The sequence below is a fragment of the Astatotilapia calliptera genome, chromosome 20 (genome assembly GCF_964374335.1).
Source record: "Astatotilapia calliptera chromosome 20, fAstCal68.1, whole genome shotgun sequence".
Taxonomy (NCBI): domain Eukaryota; kingdom Metazoa; phylum Chordata; class Actinopteri; order Cichliformes; family Cichlidae; genus Astatotilapia; species Astatotilapia calliptera.
Genome location: NC_137441.1, coordinates 6,090,795 through 6,114,900, shown reverse-complemented (window position 1 = coordinate 6,114,900; position 24,106 = coordinate 6,090,795). Strand labels below are relative to the sequence as shown.

General features: G+C 38.3%; 1 protein-coding gene across 1 annotated transcript; it reads left to right on the top strand.

Annotated features, from left to right (window-relative positions):
• The first annotated feature begins 2,675 nt into the window (after nt 1–2,675).
• ada (adenosine deaminase) lies at nt 2,676–22,577 on the top strand. The gene is made up of 11 exons (XM_026153318.2): nt 2,676–3,026; nt 7,656–7,717; nt 9,332–9,454; nt 10,914–11,057; nt 11,145–11,260; nt 13,625–13,749; nt 17,647–17,718; nt 19,204–19,305; nt 20,677–20,744; nt 20,846–20,975; nt 22,006–22,577. The coding sequence occupies exons 1-11, from the start codon at nt 2,886–2,888 to the stop codon at nt 22,108–22,110; spliced, it is 1,188 nt and encodes a 395-aa protein (XP_026009103.2). The 5' UTR covers nt 2,676–2,885; the 3' UTR covers nt 22,111–22,577.
• Nucleotides 22,578–24,106: the final 1,529 nt, after the last annotated feature.

Sequence of the window (24,106 nt, the reverse complement as noted above, 5' to 3'; positions counted from 1 at the left end):
TGCCTGCACAAAAGGCTTTTCAAAACATTTTCTAATCGACCTCGCTAAAAAAAGCTTCATGTGTAAGGCCTTAGAAAAAACTCTCTGTTAAAGACACATCAGATTTATAGTTTCACATCTGTAGTGCAGCTTTTTTAAAACATGATGCCATTGTCTCTACATTAATGGGGCAGATGAGCTAACAGCTGTTAACAGTTAACATGTCAGACTTGTGTTAACCAAGAGTCAGTCCAGTTCTTGCACAATCTTCCTTATCTTTATTAAATGCTGCACTGTTTACATGCTAATAAGCATGTAATGGAGACTTATTTATGGAAGAGGAAAAGAGTGAAGGGAGGCACTCAGATATTTTTTCACACTGGCTCAGTGGAATGTTTTTTAAATTGAAAATGGATTCTTTGTTGATGAAAAATTGTAGGATTGCTCTGAGCTACAACCACTTGTTGATGCTAGGAAGTGAAGAGAGGAACCTCTGTGTATGCTCGGTCTTGAAGAGGCTTTAAACAGAAACTGTGTCTTCAGCACGGGTGGATATAACAAAGTAACTCCAGTATTGCTTAAATACATATCTGTATAACCTTTTTTTTTAATGAAAATGATAAGTACAATTTCTGATCATTCTACAGTTGTTTTTAATGAAGTAACATTGTTAGTGTATGGCTTTGAGTACTTGTTGCATTAGTATTTTTACTTGAAGTATTACATAAAGGACGGGGATAGCCACTTCCTCCACCACTGGTTTTCAGTGATAAAAAGGTTCTTGAGAAAACTGCTCACAGCAAGACGGACAGATTATCTGGACAAAGAAGGACTCTGGAGCTGCTCAAATCTAATTTTCCAGCTTTAGGCCTCACAAATAAAATTCTTCTGGCCCGTTTAATTGGAAGCAGGATATTCAAAACCTCAGCAAAGAAAACTGAATTACTATCTCATAACAAAAATGCTGATAATTTATAATAGAAAAAGAACAAGGGGCTCATACAGAAATGTCACTATTATGAATCATTTTAGTGTTTTTTTGGCAGCAAACAGAAGGCTTCTGTGGATTGAAAGTAGAAACTAAGTGGAGAGTGGTCACATGTGACTGGCAATGATGATTGGGCTGATTTCAGGGGAGGTCAGCATTGGTTAAAATGCAAAATCTGCTGCCAAAGCAGATTGAAAATATAGCACGCAAGTTTGACATTCTGTTCACAGCTGTTTGGACTCAAGTTAAAAGAGGATGTGCTCACTGTGTTTAGATTCCCATGGACCAAAATGTTCTTTGTGTAAAAAAGAAAGTACGGTTTTTATAAAGTGTTGTCAACGCAGACGACAAAAAGTTTTGATTAGGCAGAAATATTATTGCAATTTGAGCATCACCTAAAACAGGTTTTTGTACTCTTACATAACAATTCATTTTCTGCTTCATTGAATTCACATAAGGTTGATCCTCTTCATTAGAATTCACCATCGCATCCTGTTATAATGCTCACATGTCACACCTCCGCCATACACACAGAGATGTTTTTCCTTTAGGCAGGTTTCTATAAATCTCACTCAACTAATTATTATATTACATTAAAATTGGTGGAAAACAATGTGTTTAATAAAGCTTTAACGTTTTCCTTCCAAATGCAAATAATATTGCATGTTTATTGTAGAATAATGCAGCAATAATGCATGCAGTAATATATATTTCTTTCAGTTATATATTAAAAAAAATGCAAAAGGAAGCAAATTATATGATACATGATACAGCAGAGGCATCAAGCAGTTGTAATGTTGTGTGTAACATCCAACAACAGATTAAAGAGAGGCTTGATGCTGCAGTGTTACTGACCCGGGGGCTTCCATGCAGTCAAATGTTGATCAAAATGGACTAGAACTGTGATCTGATCCAGAGGTTTTTATTCACATACCTTTTATTCAAATTTTATTTAACTTTATTTAATAGTGCATCAGTTACAGTTATGTGTTAAACAGTTATTCAAACAGCTTCTTTGCGTCACTGCATTGCATAACTTATAGATTGGTTAACCAGTTGCCTGCTTTCTGCAGACAGAAATGACATTGCAGTAATTCTGCATCTATGTGAAGTTGTTTTTAAATGCGATAACAGCAGCCTCAGAGATGCAGATTAGTGATAAACATTTCAAGAGAAACATGATGTCTTTATAGCTGCAGATGATGGAAACCAAAGCTGCGAATGTGCTTTTTACATTTTTTGTAAGTGGTATGAGAAACTGGGACCAGCTGGTTAAAAGTCTAACCATTTTATCTCTGTGATATGAAATCTGAAAATACAAAAATAATGCTTCCCACTGCCATATGGTGCCATTATTATTGTTTCCCAACTAAAACCTAAAGATAAACTACACCGGTTTCAGCCCTTAATTCAGGTCTGAGTTCAACACTTTTAATGCTGACAGAAAAAGAGTCTAACCTGTTGTTGGGATTAGGAGGTTGTGCACTTTCCACGCCCAGCTATTTGAAGCATTTGAAGTAGGCCAATGGTCTTTGAGGTAAACGGATTCTTTTAAAAGCTCCAAAGTGAAGTTTATTGCAACAAAATTAATATTTTTGTTTGTGATTATTGTTCTTTTCTGGGGTCGGTGATCAGAGATTTTAATAAATGCAAACGAAATCGCTGGTTTCATATTATTAGGCCAATTAGATGGCTACAAAGCTCCCATCACATGGGTGCAAAGCTGCTGCCACAGACAACAGAGCCATTAATCCTTCTGCTCGCTGTTGTTAAGGCTACGCATGTTTAATGCACACTAAAGCGCACAGCCTGTTGCTGATCTGCACACCATCACTTCTCACTTTGTAGTCCAGCAAAAAACAGCCTCTTGGCGCTGCTTTTTGCATTTGGGAGGGGAAAGAAGGCGTGTCCCTGAGTCATGCATATAATAGCAAGGCGAGCGGCGATAAGCTTCGGTTCTCCACTCGTCAGCTCTCTGTACACCAGCAGGCTCAGCCACAACGCTTTCTCTACGATGGCCGATCGCTCATCTGAACAAGTAGTATTCAGCAAGCCGAAGGTACGTTCACAGCTCAGCCGGCTCACTGTAGTGTGAGCTTTAATAATTCAAGCGGTTTCTTTTTCAATTTTCCATGGTTTTACGCCCGGTACGCCTGCTTTGACACTGTTTGGGAACCCTATTGTGAGAACCCCCTCGACAAAAAAGGACTCAAAAGAAAGGTTTAAAAATTAAACATAAAATAAAGTTTAACTTTTAAAAAAAAAAACCCAACTTCCTTCCTGCTGTCGTAATACCCGCACTCAAACACGGAAAAACTTTATTTTTCTTGCTTGGAGTTTGAAATTTGGCTACCCTCCTTTAAACGGACAAAACCTGTTGTATGAATGAAAGGAGCCGTGTGCAACACCTTTCATTTCAATGCTTTTTTTTGCCGCAAAGCAAAGAAATTGGGGAAGGTCTCAAAACTTGATCGTGGCAGTTAAAAATTTATGAATTAATGTCCGCTCGTGGCATAAAAGGCTTAATGCGCCGGATTCTATCCTCGCTGAATAATAAACAAACGAAACACAACTTTTACATTATTTTCCTGATATAGCTTATCAATAATACTTTTAAAGGGATGATACTGACAACCGATGACCATAACAAAGTTTAACAGTCAAATAAACGTTTATTAGTCAGACAGTTTGACATGCAAATCAGGCACACAGGCAAGAAGTGTATATTGGTGCCCTTTGGAGCCTGAAACCTGTTACCTTCTTAGAAGCAGAGAAAAAGATGTGGGTTCTGTTGCCATGTAGTGTTGAGGTCACGTGATGTTGGCTTGTGAAAAATTTGTAAATGGAGATAACCTAACCTCACAGGGTGCGGTGGCTGCTGGAAGAGATAATCTCATTACACACTAATATGCAGTTGAAGAGCTCATTGTGTGCAGCAACAACTGTCACCGGTTCACCAAACAGGTTTTACTGTATATGCTGAATGCATCACAGTGCTGTAGTTCAGGATTAGTGCGGTATGTGATCATTGGGTTGTGTTTGCTAAACTATGGTTGTGTTAAGCGAATTAACTCCACCTATGAGGCTACATGACTTGTTTTGTTGGTTAGTTGGATTACTCAAAAAGAGTTTAATTCGATGTTTGGCCCAACCTGGAAGTTCTGGATCTGGATTAAAGTTTCAGTAGTTGCACATCACATCTAAATGAGAGTGAAAAAAATAAATGGGAGAAATGTTGTCTTCATGTTCCTGGGTCCAAGAATTTAATCTATGCATAGTGTCATATTTGGCAACCTGACATATGTATTTCCAATAATTAACTCCAATCACATAAAGCTGAAATACAGCCAATGTCAACAAAGAATAAGCTATGAGTGTTGAACAGTACTGTTATGACAAATTTTCACATTACTTTTTCTGCAGACTGGTGCTTAAAATTTCAGGAAGTTTGGTCAGACTAGTTTCAGCGGGTTTCTTTGCTGTCTTAGGTCTGGTGTCTGCTAATGTAATAATTCATTTCTTAAAGAAATGGCTCATAACACATACATCATGACACTAAACATTTTGCATCTTTGCATGTCTTATTTTATCAGACCACCTGTTCTAAACCAAACATATTCAATGTACAATCCTGTAATGCAAAGTAGCAAATGATCACCACTGATTGATTATTTTTGTTGATCACACAATATTTGCTTCATCTATAAAATAGCAGAAATCTGTGAAAGCGTTTCAGTAAGACTGAATACTGTGCTCTCATTGAGCTTCTGTTATGTTTTAATGCTGCACAGCTGCATCACATTAAACGTGCTAAGGCAAATAGAAACATAACGTTTTGTGCGATGACAGAAGTCAAATGTTGCTTCAAAATAGACCCAACTGGAATCCTGTCCAAACCTCTTTTTAACTTCCTATTTTAGGATTGCCTAATAATTACAGAGTAGATAAGTGGTCATTTTCTTAAAAAGCAGCTTCACAAACAGCTTGTTTGTGACACTGGTTTGTATAAGGCACACAATGTGCTAGAGGAACTGCTATTTTCCTGAAAGAAAGAAATCCCTGAACTTGAACTTGATTACCCAGCTGTCTCCTGTCTGCATCAGCCATGTGGATGCAATATTGCTGACACGCTCGGCTTTTGTGTGGTGTTGTAGGCAAGGGACATCAACAACCTCAAAGATGCACACGCATTTCTGTGGTGAACATTTGGATAGAAACATCTGCTCTTTGGTTACCATTGTCACACCAAAAAGGATGCAGCTACGGAGCTGTGTAGACAGTTCATGTAATAGAAGCAAATCTTGCTCCAACTAGCAATTTTCTACTAAGTTGTTGTGTTTCAATAGGATATTACTGGACTCTGAAAAAAGTCCTTTCAGTCTTTTCAAAAAGTGCAAGGTTGTGTCATTGAAGATTTTTTGCAGGCGGAAACAGATCATAGTGAGAAATACTTAATTCATCTCATATTTGGGAATTTCTATGCAGTTATACAGTTAAGTGGTTGAAACTTTTTAAATTTTCAGTTTCTTCTTTGATGGGTGACACACCTGCTCTGAGGAGTCTGACACCATGATTGCAGCAGAAATACCTGCATATCTATCTAACAAAACTCTTATGTAAAAACTTTCAGCTTCATGCTAACTTTCAAAGTCATGCGTACTATACAAAAAAGAGGAAAATATGTATTAATAATAATAATGCATACTTTATTGATCCCCATGGGGAAATTACTTGTTTTTCCTCTGCATTTGACCCATTCACTCAGTGGGCAGCCACTAAGCAGGTGCTCAGGCAGCAGTGTGTAGGGACGGTACCTTGCTCAGGGGTACCTCAGAGTAGCCGTTCAGTGGATTCGAACCCCCAACCTTCCGATCATGGGGCAACCACTCTACCTACCGAGCCATCCCTGCCCCGTTCATGTATTTATATAATACATGATGGCATTTGGTGGTTATATTGTTATTTATTATGTTTTGGCATGACAATATAAAACAGAAAAAAAACATAAAGCTGTACATGTAGAGCTGGAAGCTAATAATGTGAAACACTTTAAGCAACTTGTAAGTATTAATAGTTGCTAATTTTCTGTCTGAGTTAATTTATGAACTTTAATCTGGAGCCTTCAAAGTACCAGAGTTACTGAAAACTGAGTAGTGTTACTCATTTTTCTAAAGTGATCAATAGACAAAGACAGACTTTGTAATCTTTCCATAAAATTGGGATTTCATGGTTCTGTCACAAGTTTCACAGGCCAGCATGGCAGCACACTCAAATTCATAACATTTGATGCAATGGAAATACTGTGCTGATGTTGTTTTTAACATTACTCACAGCTTAGGCTTGTTCTTAGACAGAAGTATGATAAGAAGGTTGTGTGCCTTAACCGACATAACTTCATTTAATAATGCATAAAGCCTCTTTCTGTCAAGCGCAGAGCTACAGATAGGATATTGCAGATCTGTATTTTAACAGCTCCAATTAAATCATTTCTATTCATTGTTATTATTGAAAGTTCTGATATGAAAAATTATTTAGAAAACCGCACAGAGATTTGCCATATTTCCAAACCCATCCTTTAACAGGTGCCAGTGACATCAAGCCTTTGAATTCCCTTTTATGTTGGAAACATGGTTTCAACCATATGGGATGAAGCCAAGCTTTTCCAGGTGTAAAAGATGCAAGCCCACAACATCTGGCATTTTCCAGGGAAACAGTAGGACATCAGAAATCCCGGCGCTCTTAAATTCAGCTGTCCAGGGTTTAATAAGTCTTTTCAGAGCCTGACACTTTTCTCTATAATATTTATTTAATGTGAAATATCAATTTCTAAAGAAGCAAAAAATGGTGACTAAACATTCCAGCTGTCAGAATTTGATGATTTTGGAGCATGAAAGTGAGTACATCAGCTTTTCCCACTGAGCCCTGCTTGCTTCAGAGCAATAAAAACATGAGCTTTTTTTTTTTTTTTTACATGTGCACTGCAGCATAAACCTTTGTAAACACTGATAGAGGCGCACATGAGAATACAGCCAATGTGAGATTAGTGCTAATAATCACAGTGTGCATGTGGTTACCATGTGTTCTGCCTTCACCCTACCTCATCTTCAGATAATGTCCTAAACTGTCCCAAGTTTCTCTAATTTTAAGCTTTGGCAAAAACAGTGTCCTGTGTCGGTTCCCACTGCTCAATCAGAAGCGGATTAAAGCATATTAACCAGTTGATTAATGCAATAAAAAGATTAAACTTCTATTGAAACAAGTTTCAATAACCTTGCCTAGTTCTTTGCTCATCATCACTTCTAACCAGAGGTTAGAATTAAATGTCTGTGGTAGGAAAATTTTCATTTGAACCTCGCTGTGACAACCAAGGTCTCAGCTGTTAAGGGAGGGGCAGAGATTTATCATTTGTCATCTGGTTGGAAAAATCAGCACTCACAGCGATGGAAGGAGAGCCAGAATACTTATTGTGACCCCTCGTTGGCACTGCTGGCCTTTTCACCACTTGTTGCTCTGTCATGCATACTGCATTCACGATGGGCTGCAGCCAAATCACAGAATTGCAACACACCCCTGCTCTTGCTTGCTGCTCCACTGACATCATATTTGTCTTCTATAAACTCCACCAGGTTTCTGCGTGGAAGTATTTTTGATAATCAGTTTATTTGGTAACAAACTTTCTCATTCACAGGTTGAGCTGCACGTGCACCTGGATGGAGCCATCAGGGTGCAGACCATTATGGATGTTGCCAAGTGAGTTAATATATTTAAATTGTATTCGTTTTTTATTATGGACGTTTAGATATTAACTGTCATGGCAGGTATTTTGGATGATACAGGCCAAAAGAAATTCTCCGACTTTATTTTGAAAAGGCATTTGGCCCATTAGGAATTATGCTCTGGGAAATTGTAATATGGAGCGTGAACTAGGATGCCAGAATGTTTTTTACATAGTACCAAAATCACTGACTCTTGATATCGTTTTTATTGGTGAAAATAAACTCCTTTATTAGAAAGTAGTTTTAAATCACTGATATGGTCAAGGTAGACCATTGAGTAAAAATCTTAACATTATATTTTGTTGACAGGCCACAGACTGAAATTAGGATGGCTGTCGAGTCGCCTTCTAACATTACTGCACGGTGTAATGCAGGGGTGAGCAACTCCAGACCTCAAGGGCCGGTGTCCTGCAGGTTTTAGATCTCACCCTGGCTCAACACACCTGAATCACATGATTAGTTCATTACTAAGCCTCTGGAGAACTTCAAGACATGTTGAGGAGGTCATTTAGCCATTTGAATCAGCTGTGTTGGATCAAAGACACATCTAAAACCTGCAGGACACCAGCCCTTGAGGCCTGGAGTTGCCCACCTCTGGTATAATGTTAATTGCATTATATTAGCGTGAGCATTAGCCGTTGCAAACATGGAGCATAGTTGATTTCATCATGTCACTGCCTGCTGTCTCAAAAAAGAGGTAACTTGTATTTGAGGAAAACATATGCCTGTCTGTAACTTCCTTTCTTATCAGTGAGTCAGGGTGGAGTTATTGTCAGAGCTGCTCTCTAGTCGCCATCTTTCTAGTGTAGTTTTTGCAGTGGCTTGTGGGCATTTTTCTTCTTCAGCATGTAAGGGTATTACAAAAACATTGGCAGGTGTATGCTGTCCATGTCAATTCTGAACAATGTGAGCCTCGGTACATACGCTGCTGACACTGTCTGCGTTGTTCCTTAAAAATTGTAATATCAAAAGATTAGTTCTGGTGACATGCCTAGTGTAGATTCATTTAAGAAAATAATGCTACGGCAGCAGTTGTGTTATTTTCCAAGAGAATAAGTGCAGAGCAAAATTGGTAATTTCTTAGCTTTATTGTTAGAGGCTCATACTCACTGACATCAAACACACAAGGTAGCCGTGCCCTGAATCTTAACTACTTTGAAAATTTTAAATTCCAACCAGAAGAGCCAACTGCTGGCAGTTTGAAAGAGTGGAGGTTTAAGTCACTTATGCAGTGGCTTTACATTTTATTTCAGGAGGCTACAAGCTTCCTTTATGTACAAGCTATATTTTTTATGACATTTGTCTACCATTTGTTCCTAGTCAGGTAGTTCTCATCTCATTTGATTTGGCAAAATAGCAATATACTCCATCTCAGAAGGCTTGGGTGATGAATATCAGTCACCAAAACAGTCAAATGTTTTTATTCAAAGTTTTAGTGATTCATGTCACACAAATTACTGCTGTTCCAAATTTCTTTTAAACAAAGTACACAACTCAGTTAAAAAACATTTATAAAGGGTAAAATTAAATGCTTACATTTCAATGCAGTTTTTACATTTTTCTATTTCCTTTTTTTGCCCTATGTTAGGAGGCGTGGTAAAACTCTGCCTGTGAATACTGTGGAGGAGATGAAGAAGAGGATCATTGTGGAAAAGCCTGGCACCCTCACTAGTTTCTTGGAAAAGTTCAACGAGTATATGCACGTAATTGCGTAAGTGCCACATTTCAGTTGCATACTTAGCTAAGGTGTTTCCCTCTTGATCAGCTGACCCTGGGTGCAAAGAACGAGTTACTAATAGCCTAGTTAAGCAGTTTGTTATCACGCTGACATGACAGATTTCCCTATTATGTAGCTACTACAGTCATAGTGCATCCAAAGTCTTTGAAATCAGGATGTGTGGTATAGCTGTGACTGATGATACTGACCTGGCAGGATTATGCAATATAATTGTGCACCATGACAGGGGGTTGATTTTAAATGTCAGACATACAGAAGAGGAACACATTATTACAGAGCTCAAGTTCCACTTCAGCAGCCAAATTAAAACTAGAGTGAAGTTGTTCTCGGTTCCTTTCCAGTGTCACTCTGTCTTATATTTAGTTCCCGCAGTAACTGGCCTCAAACATTTAAAAAGACAGAGTACAGGCCTTCAAATGTTCAATGGCCATAAAAGAATTCAACAATGACGGTCTGTATAATGTCTGGAATGCTTCATGCAGTTGTGCTGAATGGACTCTTCTGAATCAAGGCGCTTAAAGCCAGGACAGCTTCAACAACACAGGGAACCTGCTAGGCTGAGTTGAGCTTAGGCCGAATTGTTGTATGAGCTTGGCAGTGATGAGGCTGTGTGTGTGTTCTGAGGGGGTTACTGTGAGGACACTGCAGAACATGCATTCAAGGCTGGTCAATGAGCTTTCGCTTTCATTGTAAATGCTGGAAGCAGCGTTATTTGCAGTCACATGATGTGCAAGTGAAAACGTGCTGCTGGAAAAGAGGGAAAGCTCTAATTCTCTCAGTATTTGCCCAGAATGAAAGTATTGTATTGTCATGCAGAAAATTATGAAACTATTTCATCTGAAAAGAAAGTGTTTTACAAATTCCCCTAACAAACGAGACTCCCTGGATTGATCCCAGGAGGAGAAACAAATTCCTTTGACATTGTGTCAGAAAGGGCATTCAACATTTTGGGGTCCTTAAAGTCCTTGTACTTATGCTTCTCCAATGTGCACTGGATCTCATACAGTGTGTCAACACCAAGTATTAAACATAATTTCAATAAGGTGAGATCACTTGGAAGAATTTGTACATAATTTAACATGTCAGTGTAAATGATAAAAACGTTTTGCTTATTTCACCTGGTTTTAAATTGTAGAAGAAAGCCGAGAGGATCATTATGCACAACATGGAATAGTTGTCAGTGTCAGCGAATTTAATCTAATACAGATTATAAGTCAATCAGCAAAAAAATACGTCCCGTATCATAGATCATATCAATAACACTTGAGCTAACTCCTAGAAATGCTTATACTGCGCATTGTGAAAGACAGTAATGTATAGATAGCTGGTTAGGAGTGGCCAGTGCTTTTGCTTTTTTTTTATCATTGAGATAAGCTTATCAGAGCTAATGGGCATTTTAATTTGTTCTGTGTTTTTCTGTTTCAATTCTCAGTGGAGACCGAGAGGCCATTAAAAGGATAGCCCGTGAGTTTGTTGAAGACAAAGCCAAAGAAGGAGTGATTTATGTTGAAGTTAGATACAGCCCACATCTTCTAGCTAACAGTGGAGTGAAGGAAATTCCATGGAACCAGGAAGAGTAGGTATTTGGTTTGCACAGCTCAAATAAAGGATCAAATAAACTTCTGATTCATTTACTGGAACGTTTCTTATTGTCTTTGCTCAGGGGCGACCTGAGCCCAGATGAGGTGGTGAGACTGGTTAACGAGGGCCTCAGCGAGGGGGAGAGAGAGTTCAAAATCAAAGCCAGGTCCATTCTATGCTGCATGCGCCACATGCCAAGTAATGAACTGTTCATGCTCCTGTCTGCTCACACAACCTTGTGAGATAAGGTTTCTTGCTGTACTGTGTTCTGCCTTAGCCACTGCCTCAGTTATTGTTTTTAGAAAATAAAAATAAAATGAACACAAGCGCCACAGAAAAACACAACATGCTAACTTAATTTATACTATATAGATATAGATAGATATAGATAGATATAGATATGCAAACCTTTCGTATTTCTTTCAAATGAATATGCTACAAATTGTTGGTCTCCAATGAGCACTGTATGAATGTCTGATGGACTGTTTTAAAAGCATTTTGAGCTCATAAAATGAAATTGCTAACGTGACTGTGTTAGTTCAGCTGATGGTTAGCACTGCACTCACATCCAGAGGTTTCTGAGGACAAACCATCTAGGTGGATGGAGCCTTTCTGTGAGGAGTTTGCATGTGGCAAATCCACTATCGTTCAGAGCCTGAATGATAGTGGATTTGCCACTATTTGGTTATTTAAAAATCGAATATATGAGCCAATATTTTCTCCTCTCAGATACACAATATATTGACAGATTTCCCTAAAATTTGTGTAGATGTTTACGAGGTTTTACAAAGATCTTAGAAAAATGACAGTGCAGTGTAAATATATTTTTAAAAGACCTGGATTACTTATTTATTCTGCTTGGCTCTGCCTGGTTAGCTGATAAGTTTGTGGTGTACTAAATGTGCAATATAAATGTGCTACACACAAGGAAGCTACAGAATTCCCTTCTGGCAGACAAACTAAGGGTGGTTCCCATGTCTGCTTTGCTTTATTATTTTATTTATTGGCTGTCATTAATAGTAATACTAATACATCAACAAGTAGCTAATATCAGCTGATATATTGGCCTCACTGGGTGATTCAGGTGCTTAACTTTTCCCACATCCCTCTGTGTCAGCATCATCTACCTCACCCTTGGCCCAGTGTCAGCAGACATACTCTCTATCCTGTGACCCATTTATACGTCCCAGAATCATGTTACAAACAGCGTGTGATTTAGTGTGGTGATGTTATGGGCATTACTGTCTGAAAAAGACCAGGGGTACTCAAAACATCAGAGTTTTTGTGGTGTAGTATTTAGGTATAACTGGAGACCCACAGTTTGTAAACTATTCATTTTTCTACATCAGTCACAAGCTGTGATAAACCAGTAACATGTGCAGGGTGTTCTGTCACTCCTTGACAGCTGAGATAGGCTCCAGTCACCTACTATTACTGAATTTGATAAACCGTTAAGAAAATGGAGGAACTGATGATCATAGATAAACGTTCCCTAATTAGCACTTAAAAGGATATCTGAGGGTAATGAGAAAGCCTCAGGTTTTGGTATTTTCTCTCAGTGGTTATTGATTAAATAGCTCCAAAGTAATTAGGATTAATCCTCAGAAGGATTTGATCACTGAACATTTGTTGAGGTTTTTGGCCATCAAAGAAAATAACAATATTACTTGTATTTAGAGGCAAGAAAACATCAAGGATTCTATTAAAAAAAAAAAAAAAAAAAAAAAAGCATTAGAGATCCACAGCTTTCACAGGAGAGGGCTAACGAGTGCTGCTAGTATCTGCACAAGTACACACTTCAAACTGCTGTATCAGTAATTCTAACTGAGGTAACATGAGCAGTTACCGTTAGCAGCAGCAGCACTGATCGTAGAGATGTGTCCTTTGCTCTACTCCGTTCCTGCAGCTGTTTCCGGTATAACCGCCAAGTGAAACTCATATCTGCCATCGTGCATTTTCTAGTACAAGTCTCACAAAAACAGGCTGAAGCTGTTTACATTTTATTTTCATTTGTGACTTTGTGAACGGGACATCTGAATTTGTTATGGTTTAGACAGCAAATACAGATGCATTACCAGCTGTTGCATGCAGGTAGAGTAGTTTATGCTTAAACACGTTACAGTGCGTACTTACGTAACTTTGGATTTATGTAAAAGTAGAATAGATATGAGTGAAGTAATAACAGACAGGATGTGACGCACCAAGTTGAGGAAACACTTTATTGCTTTCGTGCTGAACATTAGATAAGAAACAGTGTTTTTGCAATAATAATAAAACCAGGAGATCAGCATGGAGCAACCACGTTTGTATGTTCAAAGGTTACAAAGGTCACATGTTGCTGGCACTGGTTTCACATTGACTTTACAGACTGTTTCATTAAGAACAAAACCTCTGTTATTATCAGCCAGGTGAATACAGTTATGAATGTTCATTAAAGTTGTCTTGAACTTGTCATAAAAGAAGATTAATCATGTCGTCACATTTATGTATCATTTAGCATGTGTGCTATCAGTTAGCAGGACCAAGCTGTTTGGTAACACATGTATGTTTTAAATTCTCCAGGCTGGTCAAAGGATGTTGTGGAGCTGTGTAAGAAATATAAGGATGAGGGAGTGGTTGCCATTGATTTGGCAGGTGATGAGTCTCTCAACTGTGAAGCCAATCCTGAACACATGGAGGCCTATGAGGTGAGCTTGTTGAAACACCAGTATGATGAACATCATCCATCAGAAGGAACTTTAAATTGTCTTTGTTTCACAACAATGCCATATAATCCAGCCTCACTCCCTTCAGCTGTAACAATAAAGTATTATGTCATTTTTGAGGTCATAAAAATACCTTTACAGTTGTAAAATCTAAAAAGAAATGCCTAACTACAATACCTTTAAAAAAAACACCTTTACAGTCGTAGAGTCTGTCATACTCCGAGTGGCTACGGCCAGATAAATATAGCTGTTTTTTTTTTTGCATCATTAACTTTCAGGCATCCTTAGAGTATTGGAAGCTTTATTTTACAGCTGCATGGAGAGAGACGTTTGTGGGATCGTAATTTTCCACAGTCAAAATTCATAACCGTTGGATGCATTACCATGAAATCCTTTGGGAACCTTAAAATAAATGGTCCCTAAAGGATAAATTCTATTGACCTGCATTTTAATGCAACACTGTCAGTGAATGATGTTCATTCCTTACATGGTAAGATGTCTTACATACAGATTTAGGAGAAAATGCTTCTCAGATGCTATTTTGGTCATGCCCCGACTTTTCCTCTAGCACCACCGGATGTAAACATTTTTGCACATTTTAAATGTTTTTAGTACTTTTTAAGAAATTGGTTTGGTGCAAATGTATTTCTAAGTCAGACTGGAATAAAGACTTTATCATCTCACAGAAATATATGGTAAAAACTTCAGCTGGTACAATATTTTTGTTTTACAACAATTTACCTAATAAGATGCCTGACAGCCTTGATCGTAGTTCCTAGTTAGCAAGCTCGAGCATGCACAGACACTTAACTAAGCGGGTGATCGTGGTTATGTTTACACTTTGCATTAATGTTTTAGCAATATCACTGTGGGCGTGTAATCATTGTGGATTTAATTGGTGTATAACTTCTATGGAATGGGGGCTTTATGACATCGTTAGTCTATTTGCTGGTCTGCTGAAATATCCTGACAGCTGTAGGACAGATTGACATATAATCTGTTTTTCTTTGGTAATGCCCTGAGTTTGCCTTCTTCTTCTGGTTATAGGTAAAATGTCTCAAACTATTGGCCCTGGTTGCAATATATGATAAAGACGCTCTCCTTAGAATTGATCACTATGATTTTCTCTGCCCTTTTAACTATCACCAATTTTAGTTGCATATTTAGAGGAGCACACAGTAAAATGTAATTTAGATTGTGTATTTTATCATAATCCTAGTTTTCTTTTGACGCTGCAGCTAAGTACAGCCGCAGAGTAAATGTTCTCAGTGAGAAAGTTGTATTTATTTACTGGCATAGACCACTATATAGAGAATTTATGTACTGATGCATATCTCTATCCAGCAAATATGGGAGAAAAATCTAATTTCCCCAAACCAATTTCCTCTTATGCAGTGAAGCTTGTCAGAAAAATCCAATTTCTTTTTCTGCCAGCCAGTATTGATTAATTCTGGGAACACCACAGTAAGTAATCAGTTTTCCCTGTCAGACCTTAATGAAGGAAGTAGATTAATCACTTAATGCACTGAAGTGCTGGATATTTTACATCAGTTAATTACATCAATTTTACATTAATTACATTCTGAAAGACAGGAGGGGTTATGATTACCAGCATGGGTAGGTATCATATCATAATTTGTATTTCATACTTTTTTAGTATGAAAACAAAAGAGTAGCAATAATAATAGAGCTAAATACTCCTAAAGAGATCTGACTGTGGTCGTTTGTTTTGGTATTCTGTTGTTACTGTCAGTGATGCACAGGAGAGAAACTGTAGCAAAAATCTGGCAAATAGAATACAAAAATTGGAAAGGCAGGAAAAACAAACTTGGTGGTGATTAGAAATCAGAATCAGAATCTCTTTATTGGCATTGCACACTAAGAAATGAAGTGCAGTACCCTTTAAGGTATAAACGTTATATACAAAATAAATAAAACAAAATATAAATAGGGAAGGCTAAACAAAAAGACAGACATTCAGAAAATGTGCACAGCAGTGCCTTCATATCCTGTGTCATCTGATGACAGCAGTTCAAACACATTATGATGAGTTACGTCAAATATTTTGAGCTTTTCTGAGAAGTTCCTCCAGAGAGTGGGAACTTCACAGCAGCAACCTTTAAACAACCTTTAAATGAGAAGTAGGTAGGAACAATTAAACACACGTGAAACAAATGAGGGCATTCGATTGCAGAGGCAGAAAAAAAGAAGAAAATCATAAAAACTTCAAAGTAAGAATCTAAAAACACAAATAACTAGCAAAGACTAAGGCATGAAAACACAAAAGTCTGGGGGGAAATAACACTAGAAATTATTAATAACTAATGGGTACCTCAAAAAGAATCACAATTTCAAACCCTTGAAGTCTTTTTGAGTCATGTGCAGTTAAACATTACAGTAAATAATGAGTTTAGCCTAAAACTTGTCCTCACTGGATACTTGAATCATTTACTAAGCTGCTGTTTTAATATTAATACCCCCCCCCCAAACACAACGTGTTGATGTAGTAATAGTATAAGAAAACACTACATGAACTTTCATCTGTGAGCATGAAAAAAATTCCTTTCAGTCACTGCCTCGGCTTGTGCGTCAATGAAAGTAATTCATAAGCTAGTTGTAAACCATGTTGTGCAATTCCAGTGCAGCATCTGCAGATGTTGCATGGATTTTGTTGGCTGGCTCATTATGCATTAAGCATCAACAGAAAGTACAATACCATCTGAATGACTGAAGCATTTCTGTAATGTTATTCAGTGTAAGGTAAACAGCCTGCATGCGTATATGTGCGTATAGATAGGTAAATAACACAGTTGCAGCTGAAAGTTGCATGCACTCGTCTTGGATATGAATGTTTGGGCTTGCAGTGATTTCTGTGAGCTGTTCTTTTTCTTTGGAGTCATTGCACAACATCCAGAAAAAAAAACCTGACTAACTTCTTGAGGCCAAGGCCTCTCAAATTTCTGTTAATGCTCGTGATCAAATACAGCTGGGCTTGTTTTACCACACTCATTGGACTGACAAACACATACAAATGCATCTAGTACAACTAATAATACCCAAATTTTGTTAAAAGTACCTAAGAATGCTCATGTTGACCAAACGCTTCCAACAAACTTCTGGCATAATAATCTAAGGGGTTTTGTTTGTATTTTCCAACCCTGTATACAGAATTTTTATTTCAGACAACCCCAAATAACTAAAACTTTGTGTCTCAAACTCTGAGTGAAGATACGTGGTGTACAATCGTTAAGCACTAGAATAATTCACAGAAAACCTTTCAGTGCAACTGTATGTGCATTAAGTAAATCTACAGTTTACATTGTATTCATTGCATACATTTTATTTGTTACATTTTTGTCATTCTTTGTTTTTCCTTTAGAGAGACATTGTTTTTCTAACATCTCTTTATGACGAGCAGTATTTATCACTATCTGCTGTGAAATGTATATACAAGCCCCCACACTGTACGTTAATTATTAACGAGTACCAGAGCTGACAGAACAAAGTCCTCCCTAATATTGAAGGTTATCTTCATATGTGATCATTAGATGCATGCAGTATGAGCTGATTAAGCAGGACACACTCGGTGTGCCAGAGGTTGTAGATGCTAAAATGAAACCAGATGTTCAAACCAGAGTAATGCCATCTCTATATTTAGTTTACTTCGATGACAAATTAAACATTCATTTTTATTTCAATGTGTACCCACTGGGGGAACGTTTATTAAAGTTTTCACTTCTGCCAGAATAAGTGTGTACAAGAACCTGTCTACATTATAAACGGCACTCAAGTCAGTGGTACACATTACAGATGTGGAAACCAAATGTTTGGCTGAGCTCTTTGATTGCTGCTGCGTTTCATGATTGATTTTGTTCCCAGGAAGCAGTACGCTGTGGGATCCACAGGACAGTTCATGCTGGCGAGGTGGGGCCGGCCTCTGTGGTGAAGGAGGTGAGCTGTTCAACAGTAACTTGAGACATTTGTGAACAGGCTGGTGCAGCCTACTGATTGTTTAACCGTCCGTAAAAGCACGTTTAAACAAAACAGTCAAGCCACATGTTAACAACAGAATTAAGGGCAGAGGTCCAAAGAAAACAAGAAGAGCATAGCTCTATGTCCGCTGTAGCCCAGCTGAAGGTTAGTGTGAAAACAAATTGGGAGTGCCTTTAAATTGCTCCATACGTACTGTGTGCATTTTAAGGAAGTAAGCAGCTCAACTATGAGACATTTCTGAGTGAGGTGATGGAGTCATGTTAGTGCTTATATATCCTAAAATACCTGTAAACTAAACGATCAAGCCACACAGTGACAACAAAAAGGGCGGGCATGTCAATAAAATAAGTGTTTTATATTTAGTGTTGCCCATTTGAAGCCTGGTAAAAGAATACATTTAACACTGAGTAAATACTATATATGGGTAAAGGACGACACAACAACGGACATGTGAAGGTCCAACAACATAACAAACATGTGAGGCACACCCACGGCCAACCCTGAGAGGGCCCCTTTCCTCCAGCAGAGAGCAGACAAATTTTAGCACAACTTCTTCGATAGCTGGTTCATTATCTTTGGAGTATAACTGAAATAAATTATGCAACACTAACTGTAGACTGTTGGGCGACTGCGGCTCATGTGGTAGAATAGGTTGTCTGTCAATCAGAAAGTCAGGGGATCAGTTTTCTTGGATCACTGTGATACTGAGCCTTATGTTGTCCCTGACACATCCATCGTGTGAGTGTGTGTGAATGATAGATAAAAGCATTGAGGTATAGATAAAAGCACTGCATGAATTTGTGCGAATGAGAGATGTAGCAGAAAGTGCTCAAAATGAGTAGAAGTACCAGTCGAAATAAAGTGTCACAGCTGCTGTCACTAATCATGCAGTAACTCGTTATTACTCGTTATAAGTTATTGTACAAAACCCTGCCCCTCTATTTAGATCTGTGCACATTCTTACTGCGTAGACAAGATATTTAAATAGAGCAAACTTTCCTCAAATGCTCACTTTGGGTCACACATCTGCCGCTCACCCTACACTGAAGCTACAGAAGTGTTCTCAGTTTCGTTTGATGTTGTCTAAACATCTACCTGGTAACACGGACTGCATCCTTCGCAGCTGTTGCTGACTGGCAGCGGCATGGTTCATTCAAACTCCTGTGGGGCCTACAAGGGTATACTTAAGAACCCAATATAGGTCTACATACTGTGCTTATTTTTTAATGTCCATCCAAACTTCTGTAGTGCATAACCACTTTATGTCTGACTAAAATAAAACGGCTGCTCTCTAAAGAACCCATCCTTTAAACTGACAGTTCAGCTATGGCATAACATCTGAATGTGCCTCCAGAAATAGCTTGAAGGCACTGCTGACATGTGCAATTTTCTACACTTTATAACCTTTCACCTCTATGTTATGAATTTCTGTTTCAAATTTAGGCTGTGGAAGTGCTGAAAGCTGAACGTGTTGGACACGGTTACCGCACTCTGGAGGACGACGACCTGTACAAAAAACTGCTGGCTCAAAACATGCACTTTGAGGTAAAGAACTGTGTGAAATTCTCAGCATTTTCATTATAAATATGAATCATACGCAAAGTTATCTAATCTATTAAATGTACTTTGCTCTTTGATCATATTGCTCATTACAGACAGGAAATGAGATTGTTCTACTAGATAATTACATTGATAAGTGGACTGGAGGGCTACTAAGTATCTACTTAGCGACAGTGATACACTGACCCCTAGTGGAGAATTTGATGTTTGCCTCTTTGTCAATTCCTTGCATCCTTTCCTGCAAGTGGAAGAGACACTTTATAAAATCAGACATTCTCATAGAGCTCTGTTTATTGTTTTAAACAGAGCTCAAGAGTTGGGAGTTCGCCTTGTAATCGGAAGGTTGCCGGTTCGAGCCTCGGCTTGGACAGTCTCGGTCGTTGTGTCCTTGGGCAAGACACTTCACCCGTTGCCTACTGGTGGTGGTCAGAGGGCCCGGTGGCGCCAGTGTCCGGCAGCCTCGCCTCTGTCAGTGCGCCCCAGGGTGGCTGTGGCTACAATGTAGCTTGCCATCACCAGTGTGTGAATGTGTGTGTGAATGGGTGGATGACTGGATATGTAAAGCGCTTTGGGGTCCTTAGGGACTAGTAAAGCGCTATATAAATACAGGCCATTTACCATTTACCATTTGCTGTAGCCTCCAGCTGTATTTTCTGGTCTCAGATGTCAGCTGTTGATGATGGTTTATATATTTAGGCATACTGCCTTTAGATAAATTCACAACATGGCAGAATGTGACAAGGACACAATATTTGTGTCCTTTTCATGCAGTTGATCATCTTAAATAAATGAAACAACATATGAACACAAAGAAACCTTATCTTTAGAGTGCTTCAGCTACATATATACCAGCTCTATGTCATGGCTCTTTTATACGTCATGGGTAAGAAGATTTCTGCAAAGTATATAGCTGCGGATCCTCAATTTTAGCTCTTGCAAGAAGTTCCTCTCTCCTCCGTCCTTCAGATGTAGTTTAGGAATGAAGACATCCTTTGAGATGGGACACTCAGATTGATTTCACAAGTAGGAAGTTTTGAGGAGTTAAGGAGGTACAGAATAAAAAGAAAAGACCTTGGAGTAGTCTCTGATGCCTTAGTGCGGCACTTAAGGGATCTATGGCATCATTAATTCCAAGTGTGCTTTTTCTGCCACAAGTCAAAATGTCTACTGTGAAAAAGGTGTTTTAGAAACACCTCATCTTGTGTTTACATCCTTTTGTTGTAAGGAGAATCAGGGAAGCATTGAGGCGACCTTTGTCGTGATTTGGCGCTATATAAATAAAATTGAATTGAATTAGAAAAAAAAAGACCGGAATATTTTGGCCTCTCAGTTTTGCCTTTGCTGTTCTGATTGCAGACGTGTCCTATTTCGAGTAAGCTAACAGGTGCCTGCAACGCAGACTTCACCACACACCCCGTCATCACGTCAGTTTCTGGTTTTTTTTATAAAAAAATTTCAATTATTTTATTTAAATATTAACTAACTTTGGGCATCTATTCATTTTCGTACTATTTCTTTCGTGCAGGTTCATGAAAGACAAAGCTAACTACTCTCTGAACACAGATGACCCTCTGATCTTTAACTCCAACCTGCATCACGACTACCAGACAGCACACCAACACATGGGATTCACCGAGGAGGAATTCAAACGACTGGTGAGATCAAATGCATGAATAATCATAGCAGTAGTTCACAGGAAGAATTCATTTGAATATGGTTTGAAAAGAAGGCAGGGGGTGTAATTGCAAGGTATATTGCATCGTTAATTGAAGCAGGGACCAAACCTTCCATGGAGAAATAATCCACTGTTCACCGAAGAGCCTCAGACGCACCAATTGAGCTTCACATCCAAGTTCCACCAGGTTTGGAATAATTTTCCAAGAGCTTATTAAAAGGATGGTGACACTGACATTTTAATTGGCTTTTTTCCAAGAGCGAACTTAGATCAATGCTCATTTAATCTTTATAGCAGATTGTGAAGCTACATCCAGGAAACAGCTAGCATAGCTCTATAGAGGTAACGAATATGAGCTATAAAGCTCAGTAATTGCAACATTGTGGTTAAATAAAGACTAACATAATGTAAAAAGGGCACATTTTGATTTTACTGGAGGATTAATTGCCAGACTATTTCCTGACCGGGAACAGTGACAGAAGAGAATGCCTGTCATCACTGGGAGTATGACAGGTGTCTTTTCATGCCATATTGCACCAGGATTCACAGAAACTCTGGTCCAAAGTCACCAATTGTGGAGTTACATTTAGTTTTTTATTTTATATATGATAAGCAAGCATAAGTATTCAAAAGCACAACAGTGCCATTAAGCAGTAAGCTGCAGCATTCTGCATCGTTTCTGCCTTCATCAATCTCATCTCATCAATCTTTGCTGATTCAGGACATTTATTGCAAAACTAGCAAATGCAAATTGTGTTTTAAAGATTAATGCTTCAGTAGCTCCATATATTTCTCTGTGCATTTATCATATAACATCTATATATGAATTTGAAGATGCACAAGACACTGTTTTTCTCCTGTACCTCTATATTCACTGCACATACATGAGTATGAAACTTCTAGCTGACTGCTTACTGTTGATGAGAGTGTGACTAAGTTCCCAGATTCCTGAACCATTCCCTAAAAGTTAATTCCCCAGCTCAATGTGAAATCTGTCTTGTGTCTTACAGAACATTTGCTCTGCACAGTCAAGCTTTCTACCTGCCAAGGAAAAGGAAGAGCTGCTTAAAACACTCAATGAGGCCTATGAGATGATCCAGAGCACTGCCTTTTAACCCTGACCAGTAATTCTGAGGAGAAACCTAAAGCAGGGACAAATCACTCTGAGACCTTAATCTTCCATGTGATGCAGTGGAACATGTTTTTAGTCATTTGTAACCCAACAAACAACATACACAGAATATTACATCAGATATGCTGTTTACCAATGGGAAGCATCCTTCATCTTACATACCTGTATATCATCTGCATTGCATCTGATTACAAGGTGCAAGCACAAAAACCACAAAAATCAGAAACTATACATAATTTAAATTTGGCTGTGCTTTTTTTTTTTTTTTTTTTTTTTCTTTTCTTCTTGCACATCTCTAGATCGCTTCCAGCACCACTGCTATTTTTATATTGTTCCATAGAAGGCCCATTGTGTACGCTTGTGACTTTCACCACAGACCTCCAACAGAGAGAAAACATCAGCTGTGATGGCACACGTGGCATTAAAGGCACAGAAGATTTTTTTTTTTTTTTTCTTAAACACAAAAAACACAAAATCTTCACTCAAAACCAGCCCTGGTTACCAGAATTGGCTCCCTGTGGCTTCATCTGCCTCGTAAAATGAAAATCTAATTGAAGGTGTCTGGGCTAACTCTAAAATGACAGGGAGAGGAGCTCATTCATGGTGGAGCTACTCTTTTGCATTGAACAGATCTCACTGAGGTGGTTCAGGCAGATTCAGGAAACACCAGATTGTCTCTCAGTTGGCTTAGGAAAACACTGGAAGCTGTAGGAGGAGCATATACTGCAGTGGTAGGAAGACAAGGGGACAGAATAAGATGTCTATGAAGGAATCTAAAAACAGCAGCTGTGCTGGAAGTGGTAAAGAGATGCAGAAGAAGATAACCTTGAAAGGAAGAATACCCAAATGTACACTTGGGTTTTTTGCATTTTTATGGGCCGGATCCCAGATTTCTTTTTAATCATACTTAGTATTTGCATAGCTTTAATGTGTTAGTTATGGGTGCTTGTTTTGGACATAGTCAGGGTCCCCTGCTGTGTCCAAAAATATAGAATGAAACATATTGTGTTATATCAGAACTTTGGATATACAGGGTGAATCAAAAAGAATCATCCGATTTCAATGTGCTTTAATTCTGCAGCCGTTTACTCCAGACACGTTCGCAAAAGTGTGGGAGGAGTTTGACTCTCGTACGGACATACGCTGCGTGGCCCGAGTACGACACATTGATCACTTGTGAACGTTTTGTATGTAAAATTTTATATTCAGCCATATATTTTAAACTTTACTGCAAGCGTCTATGTCCATTGTTTAAACGAAAATAGCCTTTTGAAATCGGATGATTTTTTTAATACATCCTGTATTTATCATCTTGTGTTTACATCCTTTTGTTGTAAGGAGAATCAGGGAAGCATTGAATGCACAATTACACTTCTAAGTAACAGGTTTAACACATAACCAGACTGGAAAAGGAAAAATAGGGGAGGTTATTTGTAGTTCACACCTTAAACGTTCATGTTTGAAGAAAACAATGACATGAAGGATAACTGAAAGCAGTGGAGGCTAAGAACTGCAAAATATAGTTCACTTTCAATATCCACTGTTCAGTTGCAGGTGAAGTATCGTAATCCAGTGTTAGAGACATGTGCTTTTTCCCTTGTATGTGCAAAACTTCAGGGCGTGTCAGGCGAACACAGCTCAATACCAAAAGTTTAGCCTTACATGTGTACACTAGGTGGCACACTACTGTTACCTAGATAGACAACATCTGACTATGGTTTTGCATTTGATAACTACTCTCTTTACTCTTGTTTGATGTATGTATTTATTAAAAATTTTTAAAAAAGCACATCCATTTATAACCACATTTATGGAATTTATAAGAAAACAAAATAAAAGCTACTATAAAATGTTCCTGCTTGCCATCATTTATTTTCTGTGACAGTTTAAATCAACAGTAACTTTAAATATCTTTCAAAGGAAGCCCGATCATTAATATGAAGTAAACTCTGTGATCTAATCATTTATCAAAAGCCTCG

Bases quoted from the DNA above. Each gene is read 5' to 3' on its own strand.
- ada (XM_026153318.2), top strand. From the start codon at position 2,886: ATGCATATAATAGCAAGGCGAGCGGCGATAAGCTTCGGTTCTCCACTC. The intron at 3,027-7,655 runs GTACGTTCACAG...TCTCATTCACAG, and splicing joins TAGTATTCAGCAAGCCGAAG to GTTGAGCTGCACGTGCACCT. The intron at 13,750-17,646 runs GTGAGCTTGTTG...TTTTGTTCCCAG, and splicing joins AACACATGGAGGCCTATGAG to GAAGCAGTACGCTGTGGGAT.